At 51.1% G+C, this 13942-nt stretch overlaps 1 protein-coding gene across 2 annotated transcripts in view; it reads left to right on the forward strand.

The window, feature by feature from the left end:
* The window catches only part of MEIOC (meiosis specific with coiled-coil domain), a 58927-nt gene that overhangs the window by 18583 nt on the left and 26402 nt on the right, over positions 1 to 13942 (forward strand). For both annotated transcript variants that reach the window (XM_040331806.1, XM_040331807.1), the window contains one exon: positions 538 to 2128. In XM_040331806.1, coding sequence (XP_040187740.1) covers positions 538 to 2128 — 1591 coding nt within the window. The remainder of the gene's footprint in view (positions 1 to 537; positions 2129 to 13942) is intronic.

Below are 13942 nucleotides of genomic sequence, written 5' to 3' on the forward strand. Positions count from 1 at the left end.
TGGTGCGAGCCAATGGCTGCGCTGCTATAAATCCAATATAGCCAATCAACAGCCAGACAGAGTGGAGAAGAGGACATTGGGGGGGTGAGCGCAGCAGGTGAATGGGCTCGGCTAAGTAAAACGGGGGGGCCCCGTCATTGCATAGTATTCATTAAGGTGAAAAACCTTTACAACCCCTTTTTAATGTCTATAAGCATGGAGAGCAGATGACATACTGTAATAACTTGTCTGCTGTAACTGCTATTACAAAACATTTTTGTTTTGATAATGGAATGTTAATTCAGAATTGGTTGCTCTGAGAGGTTCATAGCTGCACCTTCAGCTTTCCTCAGCTAAATTGCCAAAATAGAATCCATATGGTTGCTGATTTAGTGTTGGTGGGATGAGACCAATTCATCGTGCAATAGTTTTCCTGAAATTCTGTCTCATTTGTCAATTCTGTGTCCTTTTAGATTTTAGCATTTTTTTGGCAGTAAGATGAATAAGCAAATTTGCAATTAAACCTTTTGTGTGTTTTTTTTTTTTTTTTTTTTTTAGGATTTGCTCTCCCATGTTGAAATCTTTGTGGCCATTAAGTCTAAACAGACTATCTGATCACCAGAACCTACTGCCAGACATTAAGCAATCCAAAGATCTGGCAATCCTGCAGAAGAATTTCCGTGGTGTTGAATCTGTGCCCAGCACAGAGATACACAATGGAGAGGCTTTATTCCCTGAGCTGCCAGGTGTTGAACAGGAGGACCGCTGGCCCTATTTGTGTCACTCTGATAATCCTAACAGCTACAATATAAATCCCAGAAGTGGCCTTAAGGAATACCCCCTTCCTAAGAGTTATTTGTCACCAGCATCCATGTTGTCTGAAACTCCCAAAGACCCCTTCCAAAACGGAGAGGCATTAGTTAACTCACTAAACAAATGCGACTTTTACCCAGAACTTGAAAGGCATGACTTGCTGAATAATAAAACCAAGCTCAGTAAGAACTCTGTCCTAGGATTTCGGGGAGGGAGAGGCGTATATCCTATACCCTTGATGAATTTGAATGGTGACGTCTATGCTAAACTAATGCAGGCAAAGCAGTGCGCTCACCAAATTAACAATTTTCTGGCTGAGCAAAGTTATCCCCCTGCAAAGGCCATACATCGATCAGATAGGCCATTCTTGTCTGAATATGACCATAAATCAGATTATGGGAGGAAAATGCTGGATGAAGGGAGTGGTGCTCCTTCTAGTCACTTACAGAGGTTGTCGCAAAGGTATGATCAAATTGCTCATGGTATGAAGCCTACCAGCGCTTTGTCTGTCGCTAACTCTGACTGGCCTTTATGGATGAACGGCCAGCCTTATAGCAACTCTACCAACTTCCATCAAAATCAAATAAAGATAAATAGCCCCGTACCTGCTTCCCAGAAAGGCCCAGTGTTTGGGTTCAACTGTTCCTCACCATGCTCTCTTCTTGGGCCTGACAACGACTTTCAAAGCCACCAGAATCCTGCATTTCCCTATAGTGAGTACAGTTTTGGAAGGGACCAAACCAAGGAGGAATGTGTGTGTGAAGTCTCTGAAAAAAGGTTGGAGCCATATAATGGCTTGCATGAGAATGTATCCGGTCTCTGTAATTATGAGAACACTGGCAAGAAAATCCATCAAGATAGGAGGATGCAGTATAATACAAAGCATATAAACTCTGAATGCCTAGCTAATATCTATCAAGGGATGCTTTTCAAAACGGCAAACTGTAAAAACCAAAGACTTGGAAGTTTTGATAAGCTACTGACCAACAGCAGAGTGGCCTATCCACTTACTGCATGTTCTATCGGTGCATCAACGATGGGTAGTATGCCCAGCAACTTAACATCACTTTCATCTACTAATTTACAATCATGTTTTTGTCAAAAGTTGGGTGCTTCTAACCATTCCTTAATGGACAATTATGCCTATAAAGAACTTGGCCAAACTTATCACCAGATCGGTGACCACCTACATGGAGACACCTCCTTGCAGAACATGGCATCTGTGCTTAACATTCAGAAGTCCACAAAGCTTCGAGGTAGGTCTGCAGCTCAACTTCATCTGTGCTTGGAAGAATGTTACCAGCAATGCAAATCTCTGGAACAAGATAGAAAAAAGGTATGTACACATACACTATGGTGTTTGAAAGGTAAACTGCAGCTTGTATTAAGTGTTTGTATGAAGCTGACTGAGCGTACACCAAAAAAAGTTTGCTTTTCAGTTCAGCCCTCTGTGCACATCAGGGTGGATTTAATTTAAATTGCCTTGTAAAAAAACTCTTTAAATCATAATTTCTCTTTCGTTCATAGACGGACACAGCATCCTTTGACCTTCGGGTTATGTTCTTCCTACCAGGAGATTTTAGGCAGAATTCTTACAGCACTTAAGGTGTTAAAACTTTCCTTCATGCCGCTCCTCCCAGGGGGCGTGGCTCCCCCAGGCATAACCCACACCCTGCTCCAGCAGCTTCAGTTTGTTTCTGCCTAACCGTCAGGAGAGTCAGGCTCTCTCTGGAGTCCTGGACTCTGGAGTTTTTTCTTGCAAATTTTTTTGCATTTTGCGAGTTTTTTCCTCGTTTTTTTATTCTATTTTTATTTTTGAATCCTGCGATTCTTCTATCAACAGCCGACTGGGTGACAGGCTGGGTCCTCGACCCTTGTAGTCCCCCCAGGTTCGGCCTTCGAGCGTGTGCCGGCCCTCAGCTCCGCTTTGGGACGTCCACGACAGGCCCCATTGCTCCAGGGGCGGCCGGGGAACTTCGGTTCTAGGGCACACATATGACCGGTCTCTATGGCCTTGTCACAGTGTGTCTGGCTGACAGCCATGCCGTTCGCGGACGTTGGTTCTGTCTGGGATACCTCCAGCCGGGTAGTCGCAGGACAGGTAAGTAGTGGCCCCTTACTCAGGTAAGTGGTCTGGCTGGAATGTTTTCCCTTGGGAGGTCGACTGAGGGTTTTCCCCTGCTTTCCTCTCTCCCTTATTCCTCTCCCTCCTTCCCCCTTTGGGTGACGGCTGTGCAGGGGGTTTTTTTCCCTGGGGCTCATATTTTTTTTTTTTTTTTCACTCGGGTATGGCTGGGGCTGTTCTGTGTCACTGCAGGGGACTGTGGTGGACATTCTGGGCATTTTTGTGTGTGCTGTGTGCTGTTTTGGTGTACTGTCATTTTTGGGTACACTGTCTTTTTAAAACTGCGCAACGGCGGCCATTTTGCCGGAGCCGCGCTTGTATTATTCGGCGGCCATTTTCTTGTGGCCGGCGCCGTTTTCAGCACTAGTTCGGCCTCTAGTGGCCGTTTCGGCGGGGAAAAAAAGACCGCGAATCATCTGAGGGGACAGACGCAGCGCTGCAGCTTCTCCTCAGCACACACTTGTCCTTCACAGACCGCGCTGTACCAGGGGGGTGGTGAGTCTCAGGGGGCCCCAGACTGTGCTCTAGCGGCCGGGAGGTGACCTGTGGGGGACTTTTTTCCTGCCATTGGCAGTGGGGGTGACACGGCAGCTGCAATATGGAGCCTGAATCAGGCCCCTCATTCCTCACAATGCCGGAATTAACCCTTAGCGCCCCTCCCCCTGCCACATCTGTTGAATCGGTGTCGGCTGTCCTGGAGTCTTTTCTCACCAGGTTTGAAGCTGCCAGTGCTCGGTTGGGGGGTAAAAAGCGCCCCCCCCAGAGGCTGTTTCTGGGGATATCTCTGACGCAGAATCGGATAACGCTGTTGCTGCTTCTGGTTCTGTCATGTCAGAGGATGCGGGCTTAACCCACATGGACAGCGAGGATGACTCTGCTGCGGAGTCTGCTGACAAGGAATTTGTTGGAGCTCTTATAACTGCGGTACGTGAGACTCTTCATTTAGAGGATGTGGCGGAGACACCAGCGGTGTCAGTCCCTTTTGGATTCCGCAAACCACCGCGTACCGCTAAGGTATTCCCTTGTGTTCCTTATTTGGACAATTTGTTGTATAAGGAATGGGATACACCGCAAAAGGCTTTTACTGTTCCTAAAAGCTTTGCTACCCGTTACCCCCTGGAGGAGGACTTTTTAAAAAAGTGGGTCACTCCTCCGTCGGTGGACCCTCCTGTGTCCAGACTGAGTAAGGCTACTACGTTGCCTGTGGAGGGGGCTCCTGCTTTCAAGGACCCCGCTGATAGGAGAGTGGAGGCCGTGGCCCGCTCCCTGTTCTCGGTGGTGGGTTCGGCGGTAAGGCCGGCTCTGGCCGGCGCCCTGGTTGCTCAGACGCTAACTGAAAGGGCGAAGCTCCTGCTGCAGGATCTGGAGGTCCAGGGTGCTTCCGAGTCCTCTAGGGACCTGGCTGAGCAGTTGATTCAGGGTCAGAAGTTTCTCTGTGAGGCGGCTATGGATTCGATTCCTTTGCTTTCCAGGGCTTCTGTCTACGCAGTGGTTCTGCGCCGCCTTATATGGCTGAAGTGCTGGTCGGCTGACCAGTCCTCGAAAAAGGCCTTGGTGGATTTGCCCTTTAAGGGCGGACGGCTCTTTGGGGCATCCCTGGATGACATCATTAAGGATGCCACTGGAGGTAAGAGCACCTTGCTCCCTCAGTCGGGGAAGGGTAAGGAACCTCGCCGCAAGCAAGGTCCTACTTTTACTACCCCTAAGCGGTTTTTTCGTGCGCCCAGCGCGGCTGGAAAAGGTCCGCAAGGGGCAAAAGCCCCTGCTGCCGGGCGTAAGCGCCCCTGGTTTAACAAACCAAACAAGCCTGCGGACAAGCCTGCTTCCGCATGAAGGTCTGCCCCCGCCCGGGTCTCGGGTGGGGGGACGGCTTCACGACTTCGCGGATCGGTGGAACTCTCTTCTGACCGACCGTTGGGTTTGCGAGGTGGTCGCCTCGGGGTACAAGATAGAGTTCCTCTCTTGTCCCCCAAACAGATTTTTTCCATCCAACCTCCAGCTTCCTCAGGATCGGCGGCTAGCCCTATCCGGGGCTGTCCAGGATCTTCTGGACAGAGGGGTGGTTGTGCCGGTTCCCTCGCTGGAACGGTTTCGGGGGTTCTACTCCAATCTGTTCGTGGTTCCCAAGAAGGGAGGGGGTTCGCCCTGTCCTGGACCTAAAGGCCCTCAACTCCTTTGTCAAGGTGCAGCGATTCAGGATGGAGTCGGTCCGTTCTATCATAGCGGCCCTCCACCAGGGGGACTTCATGGCGTCCTTGGACATCATGGACGCATACCTGCATGTCCCCGTTTGCACAAGCCACCAAAGATATCTGCGTTTTGCGATCGGGGAGGACCACTATCAATTCGTGGCCCTCCCGTTCGGGCTGGCGTCGGCACCACGGGTGTTCACCAAGGTGCTCGCCCCGATCCTGGCCTTGCTAAGGCAGCGAGGGATCGCTATCGTGGGATACCTGGACGACCTTCTCCTGAGAGCTTCTTCAAGCTCAGAGTTAGAGGAGGACGTGTCCATCACGTGTCGGACTCTGCAGGAGTTCGGCTGGCTTCTGAATCTCAAAAAATCAGTGTTGGTTCCGTCCCAGAGGCTGGAACACCTGGGGCTGGTTTTGGATTCGGGGGAGGCAAAAGTGTTCCTCCCATCGGAAAAACTGCGGACCCTGCAATCTGCAGTGAGACAGTTGTCGACCCAGAAGTGGTCGTCTCTTCGCTTCTGCATGCGGGTTCTGGGTCTGATGGTGGCCTCCTTCGAGGCGGTTCCGTATGCCCAATTCCACACCAGGGTACTACAGAAGGAGGTTCTGTCACGATGGGACAGGGTCCCATCTTCTCTGGATCGCCAGATTCGGTTGAGCCATCTGGCCAAGTCTTCCCTGGCATGGTGGCTGACGTCTCCGGTGCTTCGGTCCGGGAAGTCTTTTCTTCCGTGCCGCTGGACAGTGGTCACGACGGATGCCAGCCTCTTCGGCTGGGGGGGCGTCTGGGGCACCCAGTCAGCCCAGGGGCGCTGGACTCAGGAGGAGTCCCGCCTGCCGATCAATATCCTGGAGCTCCGAGCGATCAAGCTGTGCCTTGTCAGGTGGTCCCTGGAGCTGCAGGGCCGTCCTGTCAGGATCCAGTCCGACAACGCCACGGCCGTGGCGTACGTCAATCAGGGCGGCACAAGGAGCTCGGCCGCGGCGACGGAGGTCGCTCACATACTTCGGTGGGCCGAAAGGTCCGTTCCGGCCCTGTCAGCGGTATACATTCCGGGAGTTCTGAATTGGCAAGCCGACTTCCTAAGTCGCACGACTCTGGATCAAGGGGAGTGGTCTCTCCACCCGTAGGTTTTTCAGATCCTGTGCCAAAAATGGGGCACTCCAGACGTGGACCTTCTGGCGTCCCGTCTCAATCGGAAGGTACCACGGTTTGTGGCCAGGTCAAGGGACCCGTGGGCAGACGCGTCAGACGCGTTAGTGGCTCCCTGGGGTCAATATCACCTGATTTACGCCTTCCCTCCTCTAAGGCTCCTACCCCGCCTGCTGCGCAGGGTGGAAGCCGAAGGGATTCCAACGATCCTGATCGCCCCAGATTGGCCGCGTCGCTCTTGGTACGCGGACCTGGTACGTCTGGTGGCAGACGCCCCCTGGCGCCTGCCTCTGAGGGAAGATCTCCTGTCTCAGGGCCCGATCTTCCATCCTGCTTTACGGTCACTGGCTTTAACGGCGTGGCTGTTGAGAACCAGGTACTGAAGGACCGGGGCCTGTCGGGCCCGGTAATCTCTACCATGATGCGTGCACGGAAGTCCACTTCTCGAAAAATTTATCATCGTACATGGAAAGCATACATCTCTATGTGTGAGGAGATGAAGTGGCACCCCCGTACTTACGTGGTGTCCCGGATCCTGCTGTTCCTACAGCGGGGAGTGGACCAGGCTCTTGCCTTGAGCACGATCAAGAGTCAGATTTCTGCTCTGGCTGTTTATTTTCAGCGTCCCGTGGCAGCGCACTCTTTGGTTCGCACGTTTGTGCAGGGGGTCCGGCATGTGGCCCCCCCGGTGCGCCCTCCGCTACCTTCTTGGGACTTGAACTTGGTCCTCTCGGCGCTTCAGCGTGCCCCCTTTGAGGACATTCGGGAGATCCCCTTGCTGACTTTGTCGCAGAAGGTGGTCTTTCTGGTAGCTATTACCTCTATCAGACGAGTGTCTGAACTGGCGGCCTTGTCTTGCAAGGCCCCCTACTTGGTCATCCATCAGGATAAGGCGGTGCTGCGCCCGCGACCTTCTTTTCTTCCGAAGGTCGTTTCGGCCTTTCACATTAACGAGGACATTGTTGTTCCATCATTATGTCCTCAGCCGAAGAACCCGAAGGAAGCCGTTTTACATTCTCTAGATGTGGTTCGGGCCCTTCGAGTTTACTTGTCGGCGACAGCTCCGTTCCGGAAGTCGGACTCGCTGTTCGTGTCTGTGTCCGGTCCCAGTAAGGGCCTGGCAGTCTCGTCGGCCACCATTTCCAGGTGGATCCGACAGGTTGTGCTTCAGGCCTACGCCCTGAAGGGGCGGGCGCCTCCCTTTCGGGTCACGGCGCATTCGACCAGGGCGATTGGAGCCTCCTGGGCTTTCCGACACCAAGCCTCTGTGTTACAGGTGTGTAAGGCTGCGACCTGGTCGTCGGTCCACACTTTCTCAAAGTTTTATAAGGTGGATGTGAGTGCATCTTCTGATGCCTCATTCGGCCGCAGGGTGTTACAGGCGGCAGTTTAAGGTTGGAGTTCCTCCGTTGAGTAACTCCGGTTTTGTTTGGGGTGTAACCTGTTGTTTGCTGTGTTATTTTTCCCACCCCTCGTTTTTTGACACTGCTTGGGGACGTCCCGAAGGTCAAAGGATGCTGTGTCCGTCTATGAACGAAAGAGAAAAAAGGATTTTTGTACTCACCGTAAAATCCATTTCTCTGAGTTCATAGACGGACACAGCACCCACCCCTCCTTGGTTTGTACTGCTTGTTACGAACTGAAGCTGCTGGAGCAGGGTGTGGGTTATGCCTGGGGGAGCCACGCCCCCTGGGAGGAGCGGCATGAAGGAAAGTTTTAACACCTTAAGTGCTGTAAGAATTCTGCCTAAAATCTCCTGGTAGGAAGAACATAACCCGAAGGTCAAAGGATGCTGTGTCCGTCTATGAACTCAGAGAAATGGATTTTACGGTGAGTACAAAAATCCTTTTTTTTTTTAAAGCGTATCCGTCCCGCATCGGCTCATCTGACCCACTGTTGACTCAAGACAGTACCATTTACTTTAATGGGATGGCTGGTGATGCAGGAGTGACACCACATGGTGAGGGACGTGGTAGCAGCAGGTAAGTGGATGCCCGCTAACAGGCAATGCCATGATGGATCTGAAATGACAGGTTCTCTTTAAATGTAAGGACTTATTCCTGCTGGTAGTTAAAATCTTTAATTTGCAAACAAAATTAAGGTTTCTTATTTAGAATAAGCGGCCAGGTTAGTGAAACGGCGATATCTGAACCAATTAAATCATACAGTTTGTAGTGTACATAGATTGGCAAAACAATGGGCTAAAGGAATATTCCTGAACTTTGGTTTGTCTCATGGTTACTGTGAAATTGTGTGCATCAATGCAGTACATGTTATCTTAGCTTGCAGACCTGAATAAACAAAATTTTTAATGCCTTTATTTTTTTTTGATTTATCACATTTTAATGCTTTTGATTTAGATAAGTTTTTATTTTATTTTTATTTTTTACGATTTTTATGCACCCTGGTGCACATGTATAAAGCCATATGTGGATAATTGTTCATATTGGGGCCATACTTATTCATCAGCAGTATTTTCTTTCATTTGCTTCCTTGCTACTCTGTTCAGCTGCAGGTGGAACCCAGTATAAGTTGCCCAACTCATAGCTTGCCCAGTGCAATGCATTTTACCCATGTGAGTGCTGTTTTTTGGTAATTGGCCTAGTTATTCTGACCGGCGTCGTATGACGTCCAGCAGGATAACAGCTGCCGTGCGCCCGTGGGGGCACGCATCGCGGCTATCGGTGTGGCAGTCAGTGCCCACCCCAATGCCTGCCAGTAGCATCTATCAGTTCTGCATAGCAGTGCCACCTATCAGTTCCACCTTATCAGTGAAGGAGAAAAAGTGTTTAATTACAACATTTTATAACAATTGTTTAGCAAAAAATAAAAACCGCAGAGGTGATCAAATACCACCAAAAAGCTCTATTAAATGATACAAATTCTGTTTGGGTACAGTGTAGCATGACCGCGCAATTGTCATTTAAACAGTGACAGCGTTGAAAGCTGAAAATTGACTTGGGCAGGAAGGGGGTGTAAGTGCCTGGGATTAAAGTGGTTAAAAGGTGGTCTCTCAGGTCCCTGGTCAGTCTTGGTGTTTCCTCCATCTGAAGGAGACATGTTGCCTGAAGGGACCGCCAGAGGCTCCATCTCCCAAGGGCTGAGCTGTGGCATGTGTCTCATGGCAAAGTAGGGAGAGCTTCTGAGTGTGCACTCTTACCGTATGGCTGGCGGAGGTCGGACGTGCGGCCAAAGGCAACCCTCCTTAGGCTGTGAGCTAGTGGTGACCTGGATTCTGTCTTATTCTGAGCCCAGGCATAGAGAAAGGCGCCGAAGCATCCCCTATCCTGTTGGCGGCCCTGGCGGGGGGCGTGTACCCACGGCTGGAGGCCACTTGGCCCAGAAGACGGTGCGTCATTTCCAGGGTGGGGTGATGTCGTCATTGTGTGCCAGGGAACTGGTTCACCCCCTTAAAGGCACTGGAAGTTTGAATGGCCTGCTGGTGCCATTATCATGGATGCGGCTGCAGGGGACAGCATGGACGGCACAAGATGGTGCAGGATGACTATTCTGTCATCTGCCCAGGCTCCCAGGGACGCAGGCACCAATGTGACACGGGTAGTCACCAGTGGGGTGACTATTGTCCAGTTTGGGAACAGCTAGATAGTGATGGTCTCTTGCGGGCTGGGGCACTACAGGGGTTAGGAAGGTGTCCATGGGTTAGAGCTGCACGATTAATCGCAATCTCGATTCTCCCCGTCCACGATCTCACCTCGGGATGACAGGCGATTCTTATGAGATGTCCTGCCCGGCGTGAGCACACGGCTTACTGTACGGAGCGCGTCAGCCAATCCGAGCGCGGCATCCCCGGGCTACAGGCCCCTCCGCCAATCAGCGCGTCCTGGGGAATGCCTCGGGAGGCGGGGTCAGCCCGCTCGTTGGCGCATACGTGGGCGGCTCTGTAGTCCGGGGGCGTCAGGTAGTCGTGAAAGGCGCGATTCTCATTTTGGCGGGTTGAGTATTTTTTCTCACAGCCATGGGCTTGTCTTGGCAGGCCAAGCCTTCTAAACCAAAGCCCACTCCCAGAAAGTGGTGTGCAAAATGTGCTACCAAGAGGCCCTTGGAATACACAGCCGCTATGCCAGGTGTGCATCGACCGACTGGTTAAAGTCAGATGCAATCTACACAAATCTTTGGATCCATTTGGGAGGACATTGCAATAAATGTTAGATCCTGAACCACTTAAGGACCACCTCCTGCAGATATACGTCGGCAGAATGGCACGGCTGGGCACAAGCACGTACCTGTACATCCTCTTAAAGTGCCCAGCCATGGGTTGCGGGCCCGTGACCCAGTCCGAAGCTCCACGGCCGCGGGACGCGAAGATATGGGGCATCTTAAAGATTGCATGGATAAGAGGGGCGACTCTATCCTAAAGAGCTTGGGAAACAAGTGTCGCCAGAACTTGCCACCACTTGCGTGGCAAGAAACCTGGAATTTTGGCTCTCCCAACTGCAAGATCATATAAAACATTTTTTTTAAAGACCCTACTGTTTCTCTAAAGCAGTCGGCTACATAGCAGATGCGTCCACTGAGTCCGTCAAACTGGCAGCAAGATCAGGAGGCCTAGCTGTGGTAGCCAGACGGGCTATTTGGATGAAGACCTGGTCAGGACCCCGCATACAGAAAGACTATGCAACCTCCCATTTCTCTTCCGTTCATGGACGGACACAGCAGCAATGGACCTTGGGGTTTATCATCCATCCTTTCAGGAGAGACTTGGCAGAAAAACGGCACTTCAAGCGTTAAAACACTTCTCAGTATAGCTCCTCCCAGGGGGCGGGGCTCCTGGGTATATCCCTCTCTGCCTCAGCAGCCCCAATTTTTTTCTAATAAGAAAAAAGAGGTACAGCGCAAAAATACTAGTAAGTGAAAATTCTGATGTGACACAAAATTAATTAATAAATGAAAATCAACCACTGTGTATCACTAAAGGTTAACAAATGACAAACAATGTGTACAAATAAAAATAAAACACAAATACAAGTGAGTAAATGCATATAACAGAAAAGTGGATTAGACTGTCAGTGTGTTTTATAAAGATAAACAGTATGTGCAAGGAAGTGGCTCCAAGAGGAGTGTTTAGTCCATATATTCCCAGATGTCTAAAAATTTCTTGAAACAGTGAATTCCACAAAGAATATCTTCAAAATAGAGGGTAATAAGAGGCTGACACCACCTTCCACCAAGGGCACACCCGAGTGACAAATGAATCCCCTTACCGGATATGCTGACCGCAACGGCGGTCAGACTGAACACGGGTGTGTTTAGTGACCCAAATGACTATATGCTGTAAGCTGGAGCTGCTTCAAACCATATCCTATCGACCGAGGCGGATGGATGGCTCAAATACAAAAAAGAGAAGGGTGCCCATAGTGCAACTTTGCAAAACAGTTTTAATGTAAAAATAAAGTAATGCACTTACAGGTAGTTGAAGAAATTCGGGCCCAGTAAGATGCACCATGTGCAGTTAAAAAAACGGGATCTCGGCGTCCACTAATGCAGTTTTTTTCCTCCTAGCGTCGGGAGAGACATGGCCTTGCTGGAGTCCATGTACTCTGCAATTTTTTATTTTTTTTTCTTCGCTTTTATTTTTTGTTCCTGCATTTCTTGATCCTGAGATCTACCATCGACTGCCGACTGGGTGACAGGCTGGATCTTGATCCTTGTAGTCCCCCCATGCTCGGCCATCGAGCCTGTGCCGGCCCTCAGCTCAAGGTCGTCCACGACATGCCTCGTTGCTCCAGGGGTGGCCGGGGAACTACATGTTCCAGGGCACACATATGACGGTATCTATGGCTTTGTCACAGTGTGTCTGGCCGACAGCCATGCCGTTTAGCGGACGTTGGTTCTGTCCGGAAAGCCTCCAGCTGGTGGTCGCAGGACAGGTAAGTAGTGGCCCCTTGCCCTGGCCAGGTGGTATGGCTGGTGCTTTCCTGGGGAGGTCGAATGAGGGTCCGCCCTGCTTTCCTCGCTCCCTTCCTCTCCCTCCTTCCCCATGCTGGGTGGCGGCTGTAAGGGGGGGGGGGGGTCCGCCTGAGGCTCTGTCACTACGGGGACTGTGCTGCTGTGTGGTGCTATTAATTTTTTGTAGTGCCTTTCCTTTTTCACCATTAAAGGCTTACTTTTTTAAGATTCATTGGTGTGCGGCTGTCCATACCCTGCTTTCAAGTTTTTTGCCTCATGCATTGCAGGCACCCACCTGTTTCTGAGAGGACATTGATTGCTCAGGTGTGCTCACCTGGAGCCAGCAGCTTCTCCCTTATTTGTTGTACTGGAGTTGCTGTGTGTGCTGGGCTGTGTTTTCTGCTGTGTCACTGTTGCTTTAAACACGTGTATGGCTGCCATTTTGCAGCCCGCGAATTGCTTCCTGAGGGACGGCGCAGAGCGGACAGCGCTTCAGCAGCACTACAGCCTGGCCGGGCGGTGAGTTACCTGGGGGTCCCCTGCTCTGTTTTTCGGCCGGGAGGATGACCTGTGGGTCTCTGCCTTGCAGTACTAGGGCGGCATAGCGGTGGGTCAACATGGAGTCTGAACAGAGGCTTCTACCTCAACCATGCCTGAGTTAACCTAGCGAGTCTCTGTAGAGCCCATACAGCAGTCCCTTAGGCGTTTATCTCTGGGTCTGGTTCTGTCATGTCAGATGTTGCAGGCTTAGCTCACACGGTCAGTGAGGATGACTCTGCTTCAGGGTCAGCGCTTGATAAGGCGTTTTGTTGGAGCTCTTATCACTGCGGGATACTCAAAAACTTGAGGAGGACGGCGGAGACATCGGAGATGCCGGTCCCTTTTGGGTTCCGCATGCCGCACCGCAAAAGTATTTCCTTGTGTTCCTTACCTGGACAAAATAATATTATACAAGGAATGTGATCGGCCGCAGAGTTTTTGATGTACCAAAATACTTTGCGGTCCGTTATCCTCTTGAGGAAGACTTTAAAAAAAAAGTCCTCCGTCAGCAGACCCCCCTGTGTCTAGACTGAACAAGTCTACCACGCTCCCGCCTTTATGGACTCCGCAGACAGGAGAGCTGAGGCTGTGTCCCGCTCCATGTTCAGTAGTGGGATCGGCAGTGAGACCGGTTTTGGCCGGAGCTCTAGTGTCGCAGACAATTACCGAGCAGGTAAAGTCCCTGCTGCAGGAGCTGGAGGCGCATAATGCTCCTGAGCTCTGGGTGGGCCTGGCTGACCAGTTATTGCAGGGCCTGCAGTTTGTCTGTGAATTGGCCCTGGGTACGCTCCTTTTGCTCTCCAGGGCCCCCGCCTACGCGGTGGTACTATGCCACCTTGGGTGGCTAAAGTGTTGGTCTGTGGACCAAACCTCTAAAAGGTCCTTAGGGAGGATCTGCTGGTCAGGGGAGTGATTGTGCCGGTTCCTTCAGGGAACGGTTTCAGGGGTTTACTCCAATCTATTGTCCCCAAAAAAGCAAGGGGTCCGTCCAATCCTGGACCTTAAGGCCCTGAACTCCTTTGTCAAAGTGCAAAGGTTCAGAATTGTTCGCTCTGTAGTGGCGGCTCTCCATCAGGGGGTCAATGTTGGTACCGTCTCAGCGACTGGAATACCTGGGGTTGGTCCTCAATTCCTCGGAGTTTTTCGCTTGACGGAAGAACTCCAGACACTGCAATCTGCGGTGCAGCGGTTAGCGACCCAGATGTGGTCTTCGCTTTTGCAAGAGAATTCTGG

This window comes from Rana temporaria, chromosome 12 (assembly GCF_905171775.1).
Source record: "Rana temporaria chromosome 12, aRanTem1.1, whole genome shotgun sequence".
Lineage (NCBI taxonomy): Eukaryota > Metazoa > Chordata > Amphibia > Anura > Ranidae > Rana > Rana temporaria.